The 24930-nt window shown below is 32.6% G+C and overlaps 3 protein-coding genes across 6 annotated transcripts in view; 2 read left to right on the forward strand and 1 right to left on the reverse strand.

Moving 5' to 3' along the window:
- Positions 1-1221, forward strand: part of LOC107613444 (putative tRNA (cytidine(34)-2'-O)-methyltransferase) — a 17551-nt gene extending 16330 nt beyond the window's left edge. The window contains exon 9 of the mRNA XM_016315444.2: positions 611-1221. Within this exon, the coding sequence (XP_016170930.1) occupies positions 611-889 (279 nt within the window). The 3' untranslated portion in view covers positions 890-1221. The remainder of the gene's footprint in view (positions 1-610) is intronic.
- LOC107613177 (pentatricopeptide repeat-containing protein At5g40410, mitochondrial) lies at positions 14205-19244 on the forward strand. Of its 4 annotated transcripts, none has more exons than XM_021109679.1 (4): positions 14205-14409; positions 14525-16389; positions 17044-17131; positions 17304-17621. In XM_021109679.1, the coding sequence occupies exons 1-2, from the start codon at positions 14279-14281 to the stop codon at positions 16191-16193; spliced, it is 1800 nt and encodes a 599-aa protein (XP_020965338.1). In that variant the 5' UTR covers positions 14205-14278; the 3' UTR covers positions 16194-16389; positions 17044-17131; positions 17304-17621. The 4 variants fall into 4 exon arrangements, with proteins under 4 accessions (XP_020965338.1, XP_016170531.1, XP_016170529.1 ...); XM_016315045.2 differs by lacking the exon at positions 17304-17621 and adding exons at positions 17644-17700; positions 18736-19244 and having other exon boundaries at positions 14206-16389; XM_016315043.2 differs by lacking the exon at positions 17304-17621 and adding an exon at positions 17644-19244 and having other exon boundaries at positions 14206-16389.
- Positions 19089-24930, reverse strand: part of LOC107613178 (terpene synthase 10) — a 7527-nt gene continuing 1685 nt past the window's right edge. Inside the window, exons 2-7 of the mRNA XM_016315046.2 lie at positions 24241-24496; positions 21279-21654; positions 20273-20491; positions 20053-20191; positions 19679-19927; positions 19089-19591 (exon numbers count right to left, since the gene is read on the reverse strand). Of these exons, the coding sequence (XP_016170532.1) occupies positions 19304-19591; positions 19679-19927; positions 20053-20191; positions 20273-20491; positions 21279-21654; positions 24241-24496 (1527 nt within the window). The 3' untranslated portion in view covers positions 19089-19303. The remainder of the gene's footprint in view (positions 19592-19678; positions 19928-20052; positions 20192-20272; positions 20492-21278; positions 21655-24240; positions 24497-24930) is intronic.

The following is a 24930-nucleotide window of genomic DNA, read 5'->3' on the forward strand; positions in this document are numbered from 1 at the left end:
TCTTGAATGAGGGTAGATTTAGAAAAAAAATGTTATTAAAGTTTCAGTTTTCATCCCCAAAAATTTCAGTTTCCTATGTTCTTACTTTTTGAAGGTACCAAAGAGACTGAAATTTTGAGTTCTGAGACCGAAATTTTAGTTCTCATCTCTGATCACCAAACATGATATTAAGTTCCAGTCCCCAGTCTTAGTCTCAGTTTTTGCAAACAAACACAGCCTAAAAGATGTGGTTAGCTACTAAACATTTATATTAAAGTTTGACTCATTATACTACCCTTGATTGGAAAAACACCTCAGCTTCTTACATGGATTACTCTATGAGCTTTTGTTAGACATGGTTCCCACAATTTATTATTAAAATTGTCCCCATTCACATTGAGCATTAGTCTACTACTTTGGTTAATTGTGCCACAAAAGGAATTTGGGGAAGAAGACTTCAGTACAAGGTCAGGTAATCAATTTCTTATGGTTAGGGATGGCTAGCAATATTGCAAGAAAACTTTACTTATTATGCCTCAAAGGGATTATCTGTCGTCGTTTCCGAAACAAATCATTCTTTGCAGAATGCAAAGGTCAGTAATTATATTTTTGCTTCCTTCTTACCTTGCAGGAATTTTCCTACAGAAAAGGTGATTATCTTTTGTTCGGTTCAGAAACCAGTGGACTGCCACCTGAAGCCTTGCTAGATTGCAAAACTGAACCATTTGGCGGGGGAACTATTCGGATCCCAATGGTTGAAACTTATGTCAGATGTTTGAATCTTTCTGTAAGTGTTGGCATAGCTTTGTATGAAGCTTCTCGACAACTAAACTATGAGAATCTTCAGCTAGCTTCAGAAAGCTGTATGGATACTGAGGAATCATTTATTACTGAAGACATTTTTGCTTGATAATATACTTATTCATATATTTAGTTTAACATAGGTAGGAACATTCCTTTGGAATTTACTTATAATGAAATCTAGTTGTGTCTCCTTGGCTAGGTACATATTTAGTTTATTGAGATGGAGAATGTGTCCCGTTCCCATATTCAATAGTGAAGTGGAAAGTTGGGACTCAGAGAATAGTCCCACATAAGTACCCAAATTCCACACACAAAGAACTATAATTTTTAATATTTTGATCCTGTAGAGAATTATAGCAACGGTGTTTTGTACTTCTGTATGTTTAAGTATCTCTGCCCTTGCCATTTATTATTATGGAAATTCTCACTTTTCCAACTCCAAATTAGTGAGCTAGGAAACTAGAAATTGTTAGGATTAAGGCCAACAGCTTTACTCCTTGCTTAGTTATTCATTTAAATGCATGGTATTTTGGGAATTTGCTTCTAATAATTTAGCTGTCATAGTTTTCATCGATAGAGGCTATAAACATATATTTGCAAATCGGGGGTAAAACATTCACAAATAATTAGATGGTGTTTTCCTTTGTCGAGTTAATAGTTATTCTGGTATCTAAGGTAGCGTTTGTTTTGAGGTACTGAGACAGAGACTGAGAGACTGAGACTCAGTATTGTGTTTGTTGGTTCAGAGACTGATACTAAAATTTCTGTCTCTGTCTCTAAAATTTCAGTATTTCAGTACCTCCAAAAAAGAGGGACACAGGGGACTCAAATTTTTAGAGATAGAGACTAAAACTTTAATAACATTTTATACCTAAAATATTTTCATTTCAATTAATTAATTCCAATTTTACCCTTTGTGCAAATTAAATTAAAGTTTTATTCTTGTTTTAATTCTTGTCTCCCATTTTGCACCAAATAAAATACTGAAATTTATTTCAATTTCTGTCTCTTAGTCTCTGTCTCTCAGTATCAGTCTTTCTGTCTCTGTCTCTCTACCAAACGCTACCTTAAAGATTTTGATTTTGACAAAATAATTCCTAAATAGTAATGATAAAGTGATTTCTAAAAAATATATTTAGTTTTATAAAATGATTCAAATATCTAGTCAATAGTTAATTTTTAATAAAATTACTAATTTATTTTCTGGTATTATAATTACAAATCATCACTCATACTCCACCCACATTTCTTTGCCCATCTCATTACTCTGTTACTGTTTCAGCTGGTTAACCAACCTCACTCATTGGCATTATTATCACCACCATCACCCCATTCACTAGCATCATCAGCATCATTATCACCACCATTACTCCCACCCCACCTTATTTCTTTGCTCTATCCCATTCTTCTGCCACCACCAGGGACGGACATAAGGGGGGCGAGTGGCGGCCTCGGCCCCCTAACTTTTTTTAATAGTAATAAGTTATTATGTATAATTTAATTTTTCTTTTAAAATATTTAGTATTTAATCTAATATAAATAAAAGTTCAGTCTAATTTAAATATTAATAATTTTTAATATTTAAAAAATAAGTAACAATATTAAAAAAATCTGAAAAAGATATTATTATTAATATTTTTTAATTAAATAAAAATTTTTAAATCTCATAAAGTGAATGCTTTTTCTTCTTGTGGCCGTTTTTTTTATTCGTTTGGTATTAATTCTCTCTGTTTCAACTGCTACAACTAAGAGATCTTTTTCAACTATGAATATTATGAAAAATAACTTAGAAACAAAATAAAAAATAAATTTCTTACAAATTGTCTTTTAATTATATTGAAAAGAAAATTGCTGAAAAATTTGACGTAAATTCTATTATGGATGAATTTTATGATATGAAGAATCGACCACTTCGTTAGTAAAAAGTATACACATAGGTGAATTTTATGATACGAAGAATCGACCACTTCGTTAGTAAAAAGTATACACATATTTTTTTTACTTTAAAATATATTATCTATCCGTATATTTTTTTTATATTATTTATATTATATAATTTTTTTACATAATTTTTAATATTATATGTGTTATTGGCCCCCCATAATATCATTTCTGGATCCGTCCCTGGCCACCACTCCATCCTACTAGCCTTACGTCCTCACCCATTGGCATATCAACATCATCACTACTACCATCAACTGCTACCCACATCATTCCTTTGTCCCATTCCACCCCCTTGGCACCTCCTCATCTCATCCCTCACTTATTATCACTATCAGCACCAACGTACCTCACCCCATTGCCGGTTTGCCGCTACTCATCACCTACCACCATCACCCAATTTCTACAGTGAAATACCCAATCCTAACTCTTTTATCATTCCTGTACACCCAAAATATCATCAACAACAATGTATTCAAAACATAAATTGAAAACAAGAAATAAATTGAAATTCAGAGGGAGAGAAAGAACGATAGAGGAGATAGAGACATATCATTAAGAGAAAGAACGAAAGGACCCTGTAATAGTTCTTCCGTGAAATGTAATCGAGAAATCCTATATGTAACAGTAACTCTCTGACGTGGATTCAAAAAATTTGATGAGACAACTAGATCTCTGCACAATCATAAAAAACGTTGCCATTTTGATGCACCATGAAATCAGATTCTAAGATACATTTTTCATTCTCTCCCTGACATATCACACACTCTCACTCTTTGCCCTCATCTCACACATAGAATTACCATAAACCCTAGAGACTGTCAAACTTCCCGCCAGAAACGACAACGAAGGAGAGTCGGCGAGGGCGAGGTAACTGCGCAGTAATGTGATGTTTGCTAACGGAGGTGGTGACGTGTTGTTGATGGAGCCGCACTTCCGTTCTTGGAGGTTAGTTTCTTCAACCGTTTGTAAACCACATCATTGTGGTCCTTCATTTGTTTATTTGAAGCAAGTATTCTTCCCATGGACCACCATAAAGTATGATATGCATATTGTTTTATGTTTGTAAAGAACAGTCACTTTCACTAGGGTTGGATTATTACTTCAAGTAAAACTTTTTTGTCTGTTTTGGGTATATTAATGTCTGTTAATTATAATTTATTTGTCACTTACTGAGTAAAGTTTATATATTTCATATGTTTGTTGAGATTATACCAGTATTTCACCATGGGGGAGGGGGTGGTTTGAAAGAGATAAAAATGGAATGGTTTGCTACCTTGATGGTAAAGTGGAGAGATTTCCCAAGTTGGACATTGACTTTGTTAATTTTAAGGATTTAGAGGAGATGTTCAGAGGTCTAAGGGTATACAGAGTACAAGACTATGTATTGGCAAGACCCCACTGCCCCTGACCTAGAGTCTGGCCTCCACATTTTGAAAGGTGATAAAGAAATTAACCAGATGTGTGATAACAAGATGGCAAATTTGGAAACTGATGAGTTGTTTGTGTATTTTGATCATCCTATGAGCCAGCTAGTTGTGAATGAAGCAGGAGATGTTCTTGTAGAGTTGAGTGATTCCTCCACTGATGATGACTATGAGAGCACTGAAGATGAGGCTTATAAGCCTCCCCCACCTAGTTATGAGATACTAAGCAGCAGTAGTAGTGAGGAGTTAAGGTCAAGGAATAGGCCCAGGAATAAGATTAAGAAGGATACACCCAAAAAGAAGACAATGACACCTAAGAAGAAGAGAGCAACACCTAAGAAGAAGAATGTGACACATGTGAAGGAAAAAAATAATGATGATGATGGCCTATCTCCTAAAACCAAGTAGAAGAAAAATAAGAGATATGTGGGGAGGACAAGAAGGCATATTTTGGATAGGGATGAGGCTGTGAATGGGCCAAAGTAAGGGCAACATGCTGGAGACAAGGGTCCAAATTGTAATGACACTATGGGTGAGGATGAAAGCCCAAATAAAGTGCCTAGAGCAGGGGCTAATGATGAGCCCATTATGGAGGAGGTAGATTCCGATATTGACAAGTCATATCAGTATGAGTTAGAAGCATTCAACTCTCCAATTTCTTCTGATGATGAGGGCAGGAAGCCTAAATTTCATGAATTTGATAATGAAACTAGTTATGGTGAAGTGGATTTCGAAGTTGAAGAAATGTTTGACATTATGGCACAATTCAAGCAAGCATTGAAGGACATGTTTGTTTTTGAAGGGAAAGAGTTAGAGTATATAAAAAATGAAAAGCATAGAGTGAGAGCAAAGTGTGCGAAAGAGGGCTATCCTTGGCTAATCCTAACTTCCTGGAACAGCTAGGAACTGTGTTTTCAAGTCAAAACATATGTTAAGGAGCACACTTGTGGTAGAAATTTTTACAAGCAACATGGCAAGTAGATCATGGGTTACAAGCAAGCTAGTGAAGAGGTTAGTCACACAGCCGCAACTATCACCTAAGGAGGCTTTAGAGCACATGAAAGAGAACTATAATGTCCATATCCATTATAAAATGATCAGCAGAGCTTTGAAGGCAGCTAGAGAGGAAGTTATAGGAAATGAAAAGGAGCAATTTGGGAAGGTTAGAGATTACTTGTGTGAGCTTCATAGGAGTAATTCAGGGTCAACAGCTATAGTGGATGTCATCCGCCAACCTGAATCACCACTGGTGTTTGACAAGCTATACATATCATTGGATGCATGTAAACGTGGATTCAAGGCAGGATGTCGTCCTTTAATTGGGCTAGATGGCTATCACCTAAAGGGTTATTTTGGTGGCCACCTCCTTTCAGCCGTGGCTCAAGACACTAACAACCACTTCTTCGTAATTACTTATACTGTGGTTGACAGTGAATGTACTGAAATATGGAGGTGGCTTCTAACTCTCCTCCAGGAGGACCTAGGCTCATGTATTGAATTTGGCTGGAATTTTATTTCTGATCAGCAGAAGGTATGCTAATTATTTATGTGTTAATTATTTTTGTGTTGATACTGAATTTTATTTTATGTGTTGTTTTATTTGATACCCAATCTGAATTATTAATCCAATGATTGTGTGCCTATTGTGTGGAAGGGATTGGAGGTTGCTCTTCATGAAGTTATGGCAAAGGCGCACCACAGGAACTATGTCCTCCACATCTGAAAAAATTTTGTTAAGCAATGGAAAGACAAACAATCCAAGGGTTTAATGTGGCAATGTGCAAGGAGTACAACAACTCCAGAGTTCCGTGCAAATATGGACAAGTTGAAATCGGTGAACCAGCTAGCTTGGGAGTATCTCTCCATATTTCGTGAATCTGCATGGACTAAAAGTTATTTCTCTCACTATCTGAAGGTTGATAACATCACTAACAATATGTGTGAGGTTTAGAATGCTAAGATTGTGGAGTATAGGAGCAAGCCGATTTTGACAATGTGTGAGGATTTGAGATGTTATATAATGAGAAAAATGGCTGGACATAAGAAGAGGTTAAGTAATTATCATGGAAAATTGGCTCCTGCGCAACAGCAAAGATTGGATGAATTCATTAAGCCTGAAAGCACTAAGTGGACAGGTGAGTGGACTGGACACGATGAAAGAGTTATCTTTGAGGTTCAAAGACGCCAAAACAAGCTTGGAGTGAATCTAAAGGAAAAGACCTGTACTTGTAATTTATGGCAGCTTACTGTTAATTCTATAGTAATAGTAATTTGTAGTTTCTACTATGTAACCATGTAATAAGGTAATTTGTTGCAGGCATGCCATGTAAACATGCAGTTGCTACAATCTCAAGGCTGCTGAAGCTTAACTTGAAGCCTGAAGATTTTGTACATGAGTGACTTACCATGGATGCCATGCGTGCCACTTATGGTGTAACAATTCAACCTGTAAATAGTGAAAAATTTTGGGAGACATCAGATGTTCTTAGGCCAGTGGCACCTGCCATCAAGAGACCCCCTGGTCGTTCTAGGAAGAGAAGAACTGTTGATCCTGTGTCTGAGAGCCAACTAACAGGGAACAAAGTGAAGAAGGCCTTCAAAATGACATGTAGCAAGTGTGGGGAAAAGGGTCACTATTATAAGATATGTAAAGGAGCTCCAAGGGATCCCAATTGGCAACCAAAAAAGAAGAAGGCAAGACAATTAAAGGTACAATAATTAGGCTAGTATTAGGATTTACAAAGATTTAATTGTCTTATAATGTGAGTATCGAAGGGGTTTATGTGTCTTACAAATGGTTTAATTAGGGGTTTATGTTCCTTAGAAATAGTTTAATGAAGGGTTTATGGTCTCCTAAATGTCTTATTATTTTTTACAGGGTGATAACCCAGCTAATGTTGCACCTAAATCTGGGGCTGCTCCGTCTGCAGTTTTAGATCTTGTGGTTAGTTCATAACTAATTTATATTATCAAATTATGGTATGACTTAAAATAGGATACCTAACATTATGCAAAAATTATAGGCCAAAGCAAGGAAGCATAAAAAGAAGTTATCAAGAAATGTTACTACAATGACACTTCAATAAACAGGAGAAAAAATTTCAGTGTCCCAGTCTGCTCCTACGAATGAGGTAATAGTAGTGAAAAACATAACATTGTGACTGAATTTTTAGTGTCATGTTTAAATTCTAATTCACATTATGTTTCGTCAAAAAAACAGGCTCAAAATATCAATAACCAAAGTAGTGAAAATGGAAATGGATCACAGGCACCAAACACAGCCATACCTAATCCAACTGCCCCAGGCCCAACCACAACTACAAGCAACCATGTCTTGCAAAATATGATCAACGGTCCACAAATTTCTGCTCCATTCAGGAAGAAGCAGCCAATTCGTAAGCCATTGACACTTCAAGTTCATGGGTTGTTACTTCCACTCACTATGCCCACAAACCAAGCTCCATTAACCCAACCAAGGATGGCTATAAGATCAACTAAGTCCATTGGAATTTCTCTCGAGACACAGGCGGCAACTAGTGCTGGCACAACAGCTAGGATGTTCCAATTCATCCCAACACTAGGATTCAAACAAGGAATCAAGGGACCAAGCTTCGGAGCACCAGCAAGCTTTAAGGAATTTGGAACCGATGCACCACCTTTCAGAGCTCCACGGAAAAAATGAGGGCTAGATAGTTATGGCTAGTATTTTGTAACTCATATCTGAATGCAAATTGCATAGTGTTGGTTAAGTATTTTGGAACTTCTAGTACTTGAACACTTTAGATTATCTGTTTTGTTTAGTTACCAAGAGATAGTATGTAATGACATGTAGGTGTTGCCTTTGTGAGATGTTATTACATGCCGTAAGTAGTTTGCAACTTTCTATATATTGTAATATTTGTGTTTCAGGCTAAAGATTTTCATTGCTTATTGAATTTGGTTTATTCTTGATTCAATAAAATTGTATGAAAACATACTTCAAATAACAAAACACTGAGAAATTGTCTCTTCAACTCAAAACAGTGAAAAATATTAGAAGACCATAAATCACATTCTTACTTGCAATGTAACTCACAACAAGCTTTCAATCATCAAAATCTAACAATTTTTACATCTCAGTCACCATCCTTAATGTGCATCTAGCTTATAACATTAATATTCAAAATAAGTTATAATTTGTTACATCCTATTAGGTTGAAGTGCAGTAAAAAAGAATCCAAGAGTAAAAAAGAATCCAAGAGTAACGGCAATAAAAAATGCCATGATAATATATCTATTTTGTCTTGTGTAACTTCTTCTTTGAACTCCATCATATAGCTTAATCTCCATTTCTTTAATTTAGTCCTCCAACTTCTTTAATCTACCATGAACTTCCATCTTCTGTACTTCCACCACCGTATAGTCAGACTCAGTTTTGAGCTCATCCAACCACTTAAAATATTTGTAATGTGTTGAAGGAGTCTATAATTATGAACAGTTATTTTTAATCAATCTAATTACAGAGAAGATTGTAAGATGGAGTGAATACTAATGTACCTTGAAATAACTGCAACCAAAGAACAACCTATTTGGATTATTTGATGTGGTAGATTCAAAAAGAATCGCATAAGCTCCATAATTGCAGGTTGGATATGTGAACTTCTTCCTCGTCATGCCAATATTGCCAGCGTTGTTGCTTGAAGAGCCCAGCAACTTCTCTTTCCATGAATGACGGATTGAACCTAATGAATGCTCTTCCATGTTCATCACTAAAGGTAGGATTTGATATCTAGGGTTCACATTAACATTTGGGTTTGCTCTTATTAAGAACAGGAATCAAAACTGCAGTATTTTTTATGACTGTGTATAGGGTTTTGGTCCTATCCACCATAGTCAGTCCACGTATAAGAGTGACCGGTACATGTAGACTCTTTTGGTCACTTTTAACCAGAAAATCAACAAGAGGGTCCTTTCGGTCACACGGAGAGAATGGATAAGGATCGCGTTGTTATTTTCTAATAGTTAGGGAATGCCAGGTCTTTTTCATAAATGGTTAGGGACCAAAAAGGGATTTTATTAAAAAATTTAACAGTTGATTAGGTATATAATCATTGAATTAACGTTTGAGATATTTTGTCAAATGGCATATATTTTTTAGTAGTCATTTTGTTATTATCATCTTGAGTATCATTTTATAAAATTAAAAATATTTTGAGTGCCACAATAATTATTTATTCTTTTTTTTTCTTTTGTTCAACTTTGATCAAAATATAAATTAAGAATATCCACATTTGTTTAAAAATTTTAATTTGGAGGGCAAAAATGTCAATTTTATAAAAGAATAAAGTTTTTATAAAGTGAGAAAATTAATAAAGTAAAAAAATTGATAAAATGATAAAATGAGAAGTTAATTATTTTGAAATTAAGAGAGTGAGACTCACATATGATAGGAATTACGAATTCAATGTGATTAATTCTTTATTTTATTACTTGAGAAATGTTAGATGATCATCAGAATTTATTATTTTTGGTCATCACTTTTAGTCATCAATTAAATTCTTTTAGTCTAACAATCTAACAACATACTTTAACCCATACTTTTAAATAGTAACTGGTGACAAAAAAAATAAATTCTAATGGTCTTATAGTACTCTCCTTATTATTTTATCAATTTTCTCGTTTTAGAAGATCTAAATTCTACACTTAAAAACCAACTTAGGTTAATTCATTGACCAACAACAAATTTTTAAACTAAATTTTAACCTATAATAAATTAGTTTTTGACCTACTAAATTTAGAATATACCAAACACAAAAAAATCTTTATTTAAAAATAATTAACCCTGTCTTTTTCACTTTGTCAAATCTCATAATACCGACGAGCTTGATCCCAATCTTAATCCCCTCTAACATGGCACTTTAACGACCACATCATCATATTAACTTACCAACTAGACAAATTCCATTAAAAGTTCACTACTTCACTTTAGATTTCATAGATGGCCTAACAAACATGGTCAGGACCGAGTTGTCCTCATTTATTTTTCAGGAATCACGTTGATTTTTAGGGTTTGTCAAAGTGGAGTTTAAATGAAAATGATTTTATAGAATTGATTTTGGATAGAAATGAGTTTATTTTAATATGATTTATGTTTGATAATTTTATACAAAAATTGATTTTGATAAAATAAATATTATTTGAATAATATTAGTTAAAATCACTTTTAAATAGATAATTACTAAAAAGAACATGACATTAAATTATAATGTTATTTTTTAACTATGTTTAATTATTATGATATTTTTTTTGATATATTTTTTATATAGTATTTTTTTCTAGTACTCTTCATACTTTTTTTAGTATGTTATAATTTTTCACTACTATCATCATCATCATCATCATCATCATCATCATCATCATCATTTATTGTTGATTTTTCATTTAATTTACTTTACCTAATGGGATCAATAAATTATATTATAAAAAGATAATAATAAATATAATACACAAGAACTATAATTATAAAAGCAAAAATGTTAGGTGTCCAAGTCTTTTGAGTAACCAAGTTAGAGTTAATACTCAAAATGGTCTCTGAAATTTGCTAGTAGCCTCAAAGTGGCCCCTGAAAGTCCAATTGACTCAATTTGAACCCGCAAGTTTTAATAAGTGACTCACGTTAGCTCTTCTATTAATCTCCATTAACGAAATGCTTATCTAGAACGTTAAGTGACACGTGGACCATTACGTGGCTCGATAAGACTTTGCTGACATGGAAAAAATTAGTTTAGACTCAATTTAGCCCCCTTTTAATGAACATAAAACCCTAATAAATGCCAAAGTCCCAAATTGAGATCGTTGTTTGGGTGTTGGAGAAGATGACAGGAAGTACTAGCCAAGATTCCGGAAAGTGCAATAGGTCTCATTCACATGGAAGTTTGGAAAGGAATCAAAATCGAGGTAGAGCTGAAAAGATTCCACAATGGTGTAGTTGTGGGATGCGTCCCGTTCTTTGCTGGTCTGGAACAGAGGCAAATCTGGAGAGACTATTTTTTGGATGCCCTTGTAAGTTTTTGAATTACTTCCTTCTTGAATTTACCTCTTCCTTTTCTAATAGATGCTTAATTTATTTTGTGGTTCTTATTGTGACAGACCTCTAGGAAGAAATGGTGTGAATTTTTTGTGTGGACAAATGGTGAGGAACAAGAAGACATGCCTAGGAGAAATAAAAATGAAAATAGCATTGAGCATTGAAAGATGAATGTGGGTTGGAAGATTAGTGCAATAGAAGTTGAAATTAGGATTTTAAAAGTATGGGATAGTATTTTGAGTTTTTGTCTTGTTTTGTTTGTAGTTATAGTCATTAGCTATGGTTTGAGTGTAAGAAAGTGATGAATAAAATTTAATTAATATCCTTATAATCATATTTTTTAATAGAAATCTGCTTTGTAAATTGTAAACTGTGACTATACCTACAATTTCACTGAAGATATTACAAATATGTACAATTCTATAAATTAGAATTTGTGACTAAATCTGTAAAATAAAATGGTAAACACAAAGATAAACAAAAGACTAATTAAATATTTTACAAATATGCAAATAAAACTAATGAATCAACTTGTCATATATATACTAAATCTCTAAATTGCAAAATAAACCTTGATTCTAAATTATAATAATACTTACACAAGAGAGAATTAGAAAAAAGGCATCAAATAATTAAAGTTGACATTGTTCAAATACAAAAACAGAAAGAATTGAAAAATATAAAATGATCATTTCATGAAGAATAGAACTGAATGTTGATTGTACGATGCATTAACAGAAAGGCTTATACAGCTAGGAAGTTTAACCAACTTCTTGCATCCAATCAAAACATTAATATTACAGTTGCTAAAAAAGGGATAAACATATAATAAATTATAATAATAAATCTTAAATCTGATTTTATAGGTCAATTATAATCATGATAATGAATATTTTAAGACATGATAAACCAAAAATAATGTCTAGAGTATCATTATTACAGACTCAAAACAAAAAGGACTATTTAAAATGTTCTAAAATACAACTCTATACAAGACATTACAAAAAATATAAATAATCACTGACACAAACTTCAGCCACAAAACAATTACAAAACAATTTCAAAACACATCGAATTACAATTATTAGATTTGATGTTAGTGGTGGTGGATTTGGTTGAGATGGACTTGGGTTTAGATAACTTGATATTGGTTGGTGGATTAAGTTGGGCCTGGATTAGTGATTCGAGTTTGGCTTGGGCCAGTAGTTCTCCTTAAGCCTGGTCTAGTGCTTTGGATTGGGCCTGGGTTGGTAATTCTTTAGTGGGCTTCGTAACTGAGACATCATTTGGGCTTCCTATTGGATTAGGTGTGGTGACTAGTGCATCCTTGTCTTCTTCAGGAGCAATGAAAGTAAGCTCTATTAACTGAGGTACTTCATCATCATGAGGTTAGAAAACTCCATGCTTAAAATATAAGTGGACTCTTCCTTAGTTCATTCTTGCAAGATAGCATATCTCTAACAATTCCTTATCATGTGAAAGTGCTCTCAATCCACTCTTTAAAGGTCTACCAGGAACAAGCCACCAACATTTAACATTGTCAGCATAACTGAGCTCTATGTAGTAATTTTTCAGTGAAAATACATTCAATCTATCTTCATCGTTAATTCATCCGTGTTGTCCCTTTTGTAAACTACATTACCATCATTCTTTGTAATAAAGCTGCTTAAATGATGATACATGATGGTTATCAAATCACCCATCTACAAATATAATTCAAACAATTAACAACCTAACTTCAAAATCCAAGACCTTTTATATCATGCATCAGCTGACTCTACATTACATGGCAAGCAATCTTTTTTTCAGAATAGAAAATGTAAAAAATTCATATACAAAAGTGATCCTTGTATAAATGTTCAAAAAATTAGAGTACAAAAATTTTGATGCACAAACATAAATTTGGTGCATAGCCCACAAATTTTAGTATACAGCACAAAATATTTTTAAAGACCATATGTTTTGATAGCCAACCAATGAAATACGTACAACACATAAATTTTGGTGTACAACACAAAAATCTTGTTGCATTGCATAAAATTTTTTGTGTAACATAGAATTTTTGGAGGATTACATACCTAAAATATTAACTCACCTAACTAACAAAATATATTTATATAAAAAATTTTTGCTATATACAAAGATTTGTGTATTATATGTAAAAATATGTGTGCTATATGTAAAAATTTATGTGCTATGTCGATAAATTTGTGCTATATGCAAAATTTTGTATGTGATACTTCGAAAATTTGTATACCAGAAAGCGCAGAAAAAATAAAATAATGATATATGCATGTATTGTTTTTTTTGCCAAACTTTGCACTAATTTAATTGGACTTAATTACAAAAAGACTTAGTACTTGTTTTGGCGCCATTATTTTGATAAAAAAAATATTTTTTTTAATAAAAAATATTTTTTTTAATAAAAAATATTTTTTTTATTTTTTAGCGTGTTTGGCAAATTTCTAGTAGTAAAAGTAAAATCACTAGAAAAATAAAAAAAACATCTTTTTTGAGAAGCTATAATTTACATCTTTTTTTAAAAAATCTTTTTCTCTTAAAAAAAATATGTTTTTCATGTAATAAATAAACAAAAAAGTATTTTTATATTGTTATACCCAAATATAATTGATAGATAAAAAGATCTTTTTGTATGAGATATCCAAATATAAAATTACTTTTACTTTTTCATAAGATCTTTTTAAAAAAGATAACTTAAAAAAAAGGATATTTTCTTAGAAGTTCACTCAAACAAGCTCTTAGTGCTTGTTTGGGTGCTATTAAATCAATAAAAAAAAAAAACTCTTTTTTCAATGAAAAAAGATATTTTTTATTTTTTAGTATGTTTAACAAATTTTTAATAGTAAAAGTTTTATATGAGATATTCAAATATAAAATCACTTTTATTTTTTTAAGAGATCTTTAAAAAAAATATTATTTAAAATAATATCTTTTACAAACCCTCTTACTTTCCATATTTATTAAACAAATTTGAACGTGCTCTTCAACCCTCAAATGCCAAAACAAACACACCTAATGGTTTACTCTTAAAAATTGTAAAATGAATGATGAACGATTGAATGTGGTTCCACGCGAAAATCGTGGCTCGCATGTTTCTGTCTGCACATCAACCAAAGCCTCTATTGTTCAAACTAGCACTCCTGCCTCACTTGCATTCCTTTACTTCCCGCTGTTACTTCCTCTCCCAAGCCTCTTTACCATGCCGTTCCATTTCTTCATATCGTGACCCTCTTGTTACTTTCTTACTCGATGCTCTGAAATGTTCATCCTCTGTCTCTTGCTGCAGGGTCATCCATGCCCGTGTAATCAAATCGCTGAATTTCAGAGATGGGTTTATCGGTGATCAACTGGTATCAAGTTACCTCAACATGGGCTTGATCCATGACGCAGAGAAGCTGTTCGACGAAATGGCCAACAAGGATTTTGTGTCGTGGAACTCCTTGGTTTCTGGGTTTTCGAAAATGGGCCACCTTGGCAGGTGCATCAGTTTGTTTTCCATGATAAAATCTGAGTATGGATTGGAATTGAATGAGCTTACACTACTATCTATTATCTCGGTTTGTGCTTCTGCTCAGGCTAGGGATGAAGGTCAGTATCTTCATTGTTGTGCATTGAAGTTGGGTATGCTGGCTGAGGTGAAGGTTGCTAATTCTCTTATTAATATGTATGGAAAGTTTGGTTGCGTTGACTGTGCTTTCAGGTTGTTTCAGGCTATGTCAGAGCCAAATATGATATCGTGGAATTCGGTCGTTGCTTCCTGCACCCAAAATGGAATCCCCATTGAAGCTATTAACTATTTTAATATGATGAGGATGAATGGATTTTTTCCTGATGAGGCCACAATGGTGAGTTTGCTTCAAGCCTGTGAATTTTTGCCTTTAGGAATGTTGATAGAGGCCTTACACAGTGTAATCTTCACCTGCGGTCTTGATTCAAATGTGACAATTGTTACCACACTTTTGAACTTGTATTCAAAGTTAGGGAGATTGGATGCTTCTAGAAAGGTCTATGCTGAGATATCTAAACCTGATAAAGTGGCATGGTCTGCAATGATTGCAGGCTATGCCATCCATGGGTGTGGGAAAGAAGCAATAGAGTTCTTTGAAAGGACTGTAATGGCAGGTATGAAGCCTGATCATGTTACTTTTACTCATTTGTTAAGTGCTTGTAGCCATTCAGGGCTTGTCAAGGAAGGAAAATACTATTTCCGAATTATGTCTGATGTTTATGGGGTTCAACCCCGATTGGATCACTATTCATGTATGGTTGATCTTCTTGGGCGCTGTGGTCTTCTTAGTGATGCTCGTAACCTGATTATGCACATGCCATTACAACCAAATTCTGCAGTCTGGGGTGCCCTTCTCAGTGCTTGTCGTGTTTATGGTAACATTGATCTTGGGAAGGAAGCTGCAGAGAATTTGATTGCCTTAGATCCGTATGACCCTAGAAACTATATTATGCTTTCCAACATATATTCTGCTTCAGGCCTATGGAGTGAAGCGTCAAAACTGAGGACCTTGATGAAGAGAAATGTTCTAACTAAAAACCCTGGATGCAGCTTTATCGAGCATGGGAATAAAATCCACCGGTTTATGGTGGATGACTATTCTCACCCTGATTCAGACAAAATACATAAGAAGCTTGAAGAACTTATAAGAAAAATTCAAGAGGTTGGCTTTGTGTCTGAAACTGAATCCATTCTCCATGATGTTGATGAGGAGGTCAAAATAAATATGGTCAACAAGCACAGTGAGAAGATAGCTCTTGCATATGGACTTTTGGTTACTAACGCTGATAAGCCACTAGTTATAATAAAGAACCTTAGAATTTGCCGTGATTGTCATACCACTGTGAAATTTGTCTCTCAGATTGAGAAGCGTGTTATCATTATTCGAGATTCAAAGCGATTTCATCACTTTTCAGATGGATTATGTTCTTGTGGTGATTACTGGTAGTGGTCTCCGGAATTTGCTGTGATTGTCACACCACTGAGAAATTTGTCTCGCAGGTTGATAAGTGTGTTATCATTATTTGAGATTCAAAGAGGTTTCACCACTTTTCAGATGGATTATGTTCTGTGGTGATTAGTGGTAGTGGTCTCCGTTGAATCTGGCATCATTCAAATTATTCTTGGTCGCTAAAGCCCATGTGGTAAGAAACTTGATATTTGTATATATATATATATATATGAACGTATTTGTTTATACATGTAGCCGACCCCACTTAGTGGGATAAGGATGTTGTTGTTGTTGAATGTATCTGTTTATGTACAAGTTGTCATAATAAAAGTAGTCTTTGTGTAGCCAGGTAAATTTAATACAACTTTTGACCTTTATTGTGCTGATAAAAGAAAATGAAAACGGAGCATCGATCATACATAAGAATTCAAATCGTCCAAGTAAATACAACAGTTGCGAAACCAAATATGGCATTACATTAAAACCTAAATCAAAGCATACAAGTCATATACGTATGCTATCTCTATTGAAGTATCATAAACATTCAAGTATGCTTTCATAATTATAAATCATATGCATAAAGACATAACAATAGCTTTAAATATAGACAAATCCATAATTTTAGGAATACGTGTATTCATATCCATTCACCAATTGTCATACAAAGCCATACATGATAAACCTTCACATATTGTTGGTTAACTGTGAGACTCTAACTACATAGATAACTATTGAATGCCGTGTATTGGTAAATCGCCTTTGTCTCTGTCACAAGTGGGTTAGAAACATATATTCATTTATCATATCTTTATAAATATTTAAAAATACAACCCATTTTTATTTGCAGTTCCAAGTTGAATGAAGGAAGACCTCTTAGCTGCTCAGTCTCGTGGAACTGATTTGCTGCAACATGGAGAACAATAACTTCATCAATAGTAAGTTCAATAAACTTCACATCTTACCATGCCAAAAGATATCTCTTTATTTTCTTATGGTTGAAATTTCTAAATTAGATTCTGAAGTTTGTAAGTTGTCATGCAAGGGACACCCTTGTTTTGACCTGTGAACTAGATTGTGCTCATAAAGTATTTACAATTGTGAGTGCAGATCAATCCAGTGATCCACAAACACAAAGGTCGTATACAGTCATGAGTCATCTTTTGATTAGAATTCTGCAGGGAAAACAATTTCTGTGAGATTATTGCATTGTATGTGGACTCGTGACGGATATTTTAGCTACTCTAAGATTAGGAATGGAAGAGAAAAACTGTGGGAATCTTTTCTTAAATCCTACAAAGCCCTGCGTTCTAAGTGTATTTTCCTGTTGCACATGTATTTTATAGATACCCAAGAGGGAGGGGTTTTAGCGTGGGGAAAAAGTGAATATACTTATTTTTCATTATTTAAATTTTTAATTATATTTTACAATTCATTTGAAATCTCTTAGATCAACTTCACTCAAGGAACCTCTATTCATTCTTTGCTGAGCTCCTAGTTCTAAGAGGTATGGTGTGCTTTCATCTTTCCTCTCTTTTTGGGGTTCTAATTTCCGGATGTTGGAAATTGAGTAGATTTTAATGATATATTCATGTACATAGGTAGTTGTAGTCTATACATATATTTGAAAATAGCAATCAAATTGGTCCTCTAGTTTTCCCTCAATGATCAAATTGGTCCATTTTCTTAAACATATCAAGTTATTTCCCAGTTTTTTACAACATTAAAAAAGTTAGTCCCCTGTCAACAGACTGGTCAATGACTTAATGGAAAGCTGACCTCGGCTTGACTGGTCAATTGAAGAAAGGTTTAACTTGATTGACAGTTTAAAACTAGGGACTATGTGATCAGTATAAACATGGAGGGACTAATTTTGATTATTATGTCTTATATATTTGAATTTTTTGCTGTAACTATTCTATGGTTGTGACCAGTTCAATTTGTCCAGTTTTTACCAGAAAATCAGTTCATAATTTTTTAAATATATTTTATACAAAATTACGGTTTAGAGAAAAGGACAAATTGATCTTTGACCTTTTTTTGTGAAGACACATAAATCTCTAACCAAAATTAAATATTTATGAGTTCTTGAACATTGGAAAAAATGAGACACATAAATCCTTCTGTTCACTAACAAAAAGACCTATGTGTCTTTACAAAAAGGCTTATGTATCTCGTTTTTCAATAGTCAAAGACTAATTTTGTTAGGGATTTATGTGTTCTTGCAAGAAATGGTTCAGGATCTATTTGTCATTTTCTTATTATTTTATTATATCCAATTTAACTTTGTTGAACTTCGGTTGAACATCTAAATGTCTGAATCTTGCTTCAATCTTGGTATCTGTATCATCTTCTAGAAGCTTTGTTCTTTACCCCAATATCGATGTTCTAGCTTTGTCTTGTCAATCCTACCCTTATGGTTCATCTTTTCCTGTTCGAGACTAGCATTGTAGGGCTGTTAATCATCCTTCACCCATCTAAGAATTTTTTTTTCATTCAACCTTGCTACCAATAAAGAGTGGCCACTTTACTATTTCAAAAGGTATCATCAACCAGTCATGGAGTAACAGGACGTTTGATATATGTGGTTGCATATTTTCAACCCGTCTTCCAACCACTGCACCATCATCAACCCTCTGTCACTGTTTACTGCCACCACATCACTATCAATCCTCTGCGGCTGCGACACCCATGAGCCCGTATCTTCCACAGATCACTTCTGAGGTTTATGTGAGGTCAAGGTCAAGAAGCAAACCTGTCTATTTGTTTCTTGATAAATAGCACAAGATATAAAGCAAACATAACAAGTGATTGATTACTACATAATGGATATAACCTTGTTAGGTGTACACTAAAAATCACCTACCCGTATAAAGTAGAAGGTGGAATACAAAATACACATTGAAAATAGCTTAAATTATACATGTACTCATACACAAATACACAATAGTTGATTTGATGGCTGATTTTTTGTGTGCACATAGCATTTTTGTAATGGGCGTGTAAATCTTTAGCCATCGACATGGAATGAAAATATCATTTTCCTTAAAAGTTATTGCTATTGCTAGGGCTATTTCTAATTATTTTCTAGCAAGCACTGTGTACATAGATCATTGAATGGGTTGGATAATTAATGATCGTATACGGCTCTGGGTTTTAGGATCTTGAATAGTATGACCATCTCCATGTTGGTACATACACAATGACATTCTTGCAAGGTTTATTGCAGTTTCAACAAAACGTTGAGTCAAAGAAGAATTATGAGCTTCTCTGTTCATCTTTTTCCATGTGATGCACAGCAAGGATTTTATATGCTCCCTTGCTTTTACTTCAGAAGCTCCAGTTTCATTCATGTAACATTGAATCCACTTGGGAACATCGCCAGTGGCATTCTCACGCTAAAAGGGGGAAAATGGGAAAAAAAAATTAGAATATAAGAAGATGAGAGTTTTAGATTGAGCAAGATTGAAATTTGGTGTGGATACTTTATATGTTCCAAGGTCGTTGGCAAGCCGTAAAATCGTTGCCGAAAGCCGAACTGTCTCAGAATACTCTTCTAGGGGAACTTGTTCCTCCTCTACAAATAAATGAGGGATTAGGAAGTAAACATGAGTAAGTATAACAGGTGCACTTATGGAAATCCGTGCATTCTCCATGTACTCCTCCAAACTCGGCTTATATTTCCCATGATACCACTTTGCCTCAACCAAATATGATTTGCATAGATCTGTCCACTGTAAATTGTTTAAGAAGTCCATCAAATTTTAAGTCTTTTGATTAATCTAAGTACAATATTGTGTGCATAAAAGTTCATAGCAAAAAATGCTAATTAAGAAAAATAAATCAAACAGTTGCTTACCACTTTCTTTAGATATGGAGCAATGTAACCCCCATTCTTTTTTAGGGTTTCAAGGGCCAATTCAGTGACAAAGTTATGAAGTTCAAGAAAGCAAGTTTTCATGTAATCTGGGAGATCATTAATGGTCCTTGAGTCCCATCTAAAATAAAAATATAAAAGGTAATAACTGTTAATTTCTGTTTTAAAATTGNGTATGATTGAGTAGCTACTGTTTAATGACCTGTCAATAGCTTTAGTGAAGAGCTCTAGTTCTTCCAAAGTTCCATGCACATCATAAATATCATCAATTACGGTTATGAAGCAATTAATCTTTGTTATGACTTTTCTTGAATATCCAAGGTCTGGCTCAAAATTTGTTCCCACTGTCCAGATGTAGTTCTCTGCCAACCTATCCCTGGCAAAGCTCAACTTTTCTGCAAGGCCAGTACTTTTCCACCATCTTAAACAAGATCAAACATAAGAAAATGGAAGTGATGTTATAAAATGCGATTTTTCTTGGTACACTGTTTAAGTGGGACCACAAAATAACATGTGATCGAAGTTGTTGTATGTTTAAACTTTAAAAAGATCACATTTTTACAACATTATTTTGAAAGAAAAAAATTGGGAAGATCTATTTCCCATATATATAAGCCATGTAAGTAAGAGGAGTATAAAAACTAAGCATATCTACTTAATTTCAAGTTAAATATACTATAAATAGTTCTAAACTTTCAAGAATGGGAATTGTAATTTGGCAAATTCTATGGCACCTATGAGTTGTTACCTAAATTTTGTTTAACTTAGTTTTTGTAGTAAGTTTTAATTTTTTAAAAATGATTTTTTTATATTTTTAAATTAAATATTAATTTTTAACTTTTTTTTGACAAGTAAGCACCACTTCTTAGACACCATAGCATTCACCTTATAATTTACCCTTTTGAACTTTGTCTTATGTGCAATTTGTTATTTAAACTTTGAAAATGTTCAATTTATCTCCCTGAAATTATAAAATGGTCCAATAAAGGATTTTTGCTAAATTTTCTTCCAAAATGACCCTTTTATTAAGGGATAATTGTATCAAACTATCAATAGAACATCACATGAGGATATTTTTGGATGAAAATTTAACATAAGATCTTCTCTGCAGTATTCGGTAACTTTAGAGACTCAAATTGCACGTTTTCGAAAGTTTAAAGGAAAAACTGCATAACTGGAATGTAACCTTTCAAGAATTTACCACACACCTTGATGTAAACTTCAGTTCCTCTTGATAGATGGATTGAAGACGGTTGAAATCTAATTTAGCTAACTGAAGCAAAGTAGGATTCATGTTCTGTCTTCTTTTGTATGTATTAATGAACCATCGTGCCTCCCACCTAGGAATCCTCCAATGTAATGGAAGCTCCAAAGCATGTTCAGTTAGTAGTGATAAATAGCTACATTCGTTTTGGTTCAAATATTCTGCAAGAAACTTTGTGGTCAAATCTCTTGCTTCATCCAATATTTTTTCTCCTTCCATTGAATAAAATGAGGCTTCATACAATGCTAACATTCCCTGAACATCAACCGATTGGTATTCCTTGAAATTATGCATGTCATCAAGAAAGCTAAGAAAAACATCTGCCACAACAACAGCAACAGCAGCACATAATCTCACATTAATACCATCTCATATATCAACTGATTAGATAATATAATATAGTACTAAGATGGGGATATGACCAAGATAATAAATTATATATTTTTTTAAATATTTTGTTTACGAAAAATTTTATCATAATACAATTTTTTTTTTGTAGTCAGATAGATTGGACAACTCCCAATTCTAGATACAACAACACACCCACACTACACTAAAGGACTCATATTCAATACTTAGTACATTCGCCAAAGTTTGAACCTGGATGCATCATATATTAAGAAGCATATGGTTTTACAAAATTCTTACTTCATATTGTTTGACAATCATTCATTTATTTTTTCGGTATTGTTACACGAACGCTTTTGGTAATCAAGGCTAAGTTGGTTGGGCTACTGATTATTCCAATAAAAATAACCTACACAAAATGCATATGACTCACACACTTCTTCTTTCCCTTCTTTCGTTGCTGTTGCTTCGTTTATTTCTTCTTCTTTTCTATTTTGCATTTTTTTTAGTTTCTCCTCTCTTTTTTTTGAGGGAAAAACAAAAGTAAATAAGAGAAACAGAAAGAGAAAAAAAAAATAGAAAATGCAAAATTTTTGTATTATTATTTATAAAGTTATGTGTTTTCTTTTAAAAATTTCTGTGTTTATTGTCAAAAAAAAAAAAAAAAAAAATGTTGTAGAATTTTGTAAAAAAATGATAAAATATAGAAATTTATAAAGTTGAACACAGAAATTTGTAAAGTTGAATACAAAATAATTACATAGACAAAATATAAGAGAAAAAAAATTAAATTAAAAAATTGCAAAATTTTATAAAAAAAAAACATAAATTTAGGATAAAACGCGCATATAAGTTAAAGCCATACCAAAATTTCACAAATCAGCCAAATTAAAAATCGATACCTGAGTCAACCAGAAGCACATTTACATTTAGTTCAAATTAGGGAAATTCGAATTAAACATTCACAGTAATTCGAATCACACTAATTCGAATTATACACACGCACACTGAGACACTAATTCAAATTGGGTAGCTTCAAACTACTCATGTTTTGGTGCCTATAGTAATTTGAAACGGGGTGTTTCGAATTACTCATTTTTTGCCTATAAAAACAGTTAGAACCAACCTCATTCGAATTACAAGTATTACTATGCATCAGCTATTACAAATTTTTATAGCACCCCTAATATTTTTTAAGTCATTGTTTAAAATTATTCTGCATGGAATAAATTATTTTTGCTCAAATTTCAAATATAATAATACTCTTTTACATAATTAATAATTTAAAAATAAAAAAAAATTCATTTCATGCTAAACAATTAAAAAAAAGATTAAATTTAAATGTAAATATTCATATATGTACTCAAATTTTAAAAAAATGCTCTATTTTAATCAATAATAATTTAAAAATTTAAAAGAATTATTTTATTCCATACAAAACTTTTTAAAAAGAAAAAATGAGCTATCAAACTATTTAATTAAGAGACTTTTTTAAAATATTCATGAGCTATCAAGAATGCGTTAAAGAGTATTATATATAATTCGAATTGATAGGTTATCAATATTTTGAAAAAGTCTCCTAATTAAATATTTTGTTAGTTTTTTTAATGTATGGAATAAAATATATTTTGTTTTATTTCTAAATTATTAATTTTTTTAATAAATTTATTTAAATTATACTACAAAAAAAGTTTATTCCATGCAAAATATTTTTAAAAAATGACTTAAAAAATATTATGGGTGTTGTAAAAATTTGTAATAGCTGATGCATAGTAATACTTATAATTCGAATGAGGTTGGTTCGAACTCCTTTTATAGGCAAAATATGAGTAAGAGAAAGTCTAGGGGGCCAGCAGATTTTGTGGTTTTTAGCCATCAATTAGCCATCAATGATATTTTTAATGGTGTGAGATTGCATCTAATGGTATACAATCATTCAATTTCCTTTTAATGGTTAAGTGCTGCCCAGAATTTAACAAAAGTACTGGCCCCCTAGCACTCCTCATATGAGTAATTCGAAACACCCTGTTTCGAATTACTATGAGCACCAAAACATGAGTAATTGAAAGCTACCCAATTCGAATTAGTGTCTTAGTGTGTGTAATTCGAATCAATGTGATTCGAATGACTGTGAATGTTTAATTTGAATTCCCCTAATTCGAGCTACATGAAAATATGCTTCTGGTTAATTCATGTATCTATTTTCAATTTGGCTGATTTGTAAAATTTAATTCATGACTTTGATTTATATGCACGTTTTACCCATAAATTTATAAAGCTAAAGACATAAATTTGTGAAACTGAACACAAAATAACTATATAAATAAAAAAAAAAGAAAAAGAAGAGAGTAGTTTCTAGTTCTTTTTTTCTTAGGTGTCTATCCTGACGGTAATAAAGAAAATAATAAAAAAAATCTAATATAAAAAAATCAAATATAAATATTTTTTTAGCGACATAAATTAATTCAAAAAAGTATACTAAAATATTATGAATTTATTCTTTGGGAGACAAATTTGGTTAATAATTTAAGAGCACTCGGTCGCAAGAGATTAAAAACCTGTAGAAATGTTATAACCATGTTGCCTTAAGAGCCTGAATTCAAGTGCTGTGACATGTAAACTCTTCTTCTCGGAGTTATCCATGTAGTAAATATTGTTCAATATGTTCCATATTTCATTGTTAAAATGATAAGCAATTCCAAGTCTTTGCAAGACATCAATGAGCTCAAGTTGATCAAGCATCTTTTCCACTTTGCAAAGGACCATCCTTACTTCTTCCCTTAGCACTTTAATTTTCTCTTTGTATGATTCTTCCTGCGCTAATAATTATTAGATACATGTTGGCCTCAGACATTTTTAGAAGAGAATATATCAGAATAATGTTCTAGGCCAGCACAATTTATTGTTTTTAGCCAATAATATTTAAAAATATTTGCTAAAAAATTATGCTAAATTGTTGAACTAAAAAAATTAAATTATTGGCTAAAAATGCTGATGGCAATATCTACTTTATTATCTATCTTTGGATTTTAGAATAATCCTTAACTTAACACCTAAATTCTTGCTTTGCTTGCTTAGTTAAGTTGGGTGTTCCTAAACTCTAACTTCTTGCTTTAGATAGTCAATTGAAGAATTTATGTAAAATAAAAACATTTCAAATCATGTCCTTAACTTAAGGGTGATATTTTTGAATCGCATACTATTATATTAAAAATCAGTCTTCAAATTTATTTTATTATATATTTATG

Source organism: Arachis ipaensis, chromosome B08, assembly GCF_000816755.2.
Source record: "Arachis ipaensis cultivar K30076 chromosome B08, Araip1.1, whole genome shotgun sequence".
In the NCBI taxonomy this organism is placed as follows: domain Eukaryota; kingdom Viridiplantae; phylum Streptophyta; class Magnoliopsida; order Fabales; family Fabaceae; genus Arachis; species Arachis ipaensis.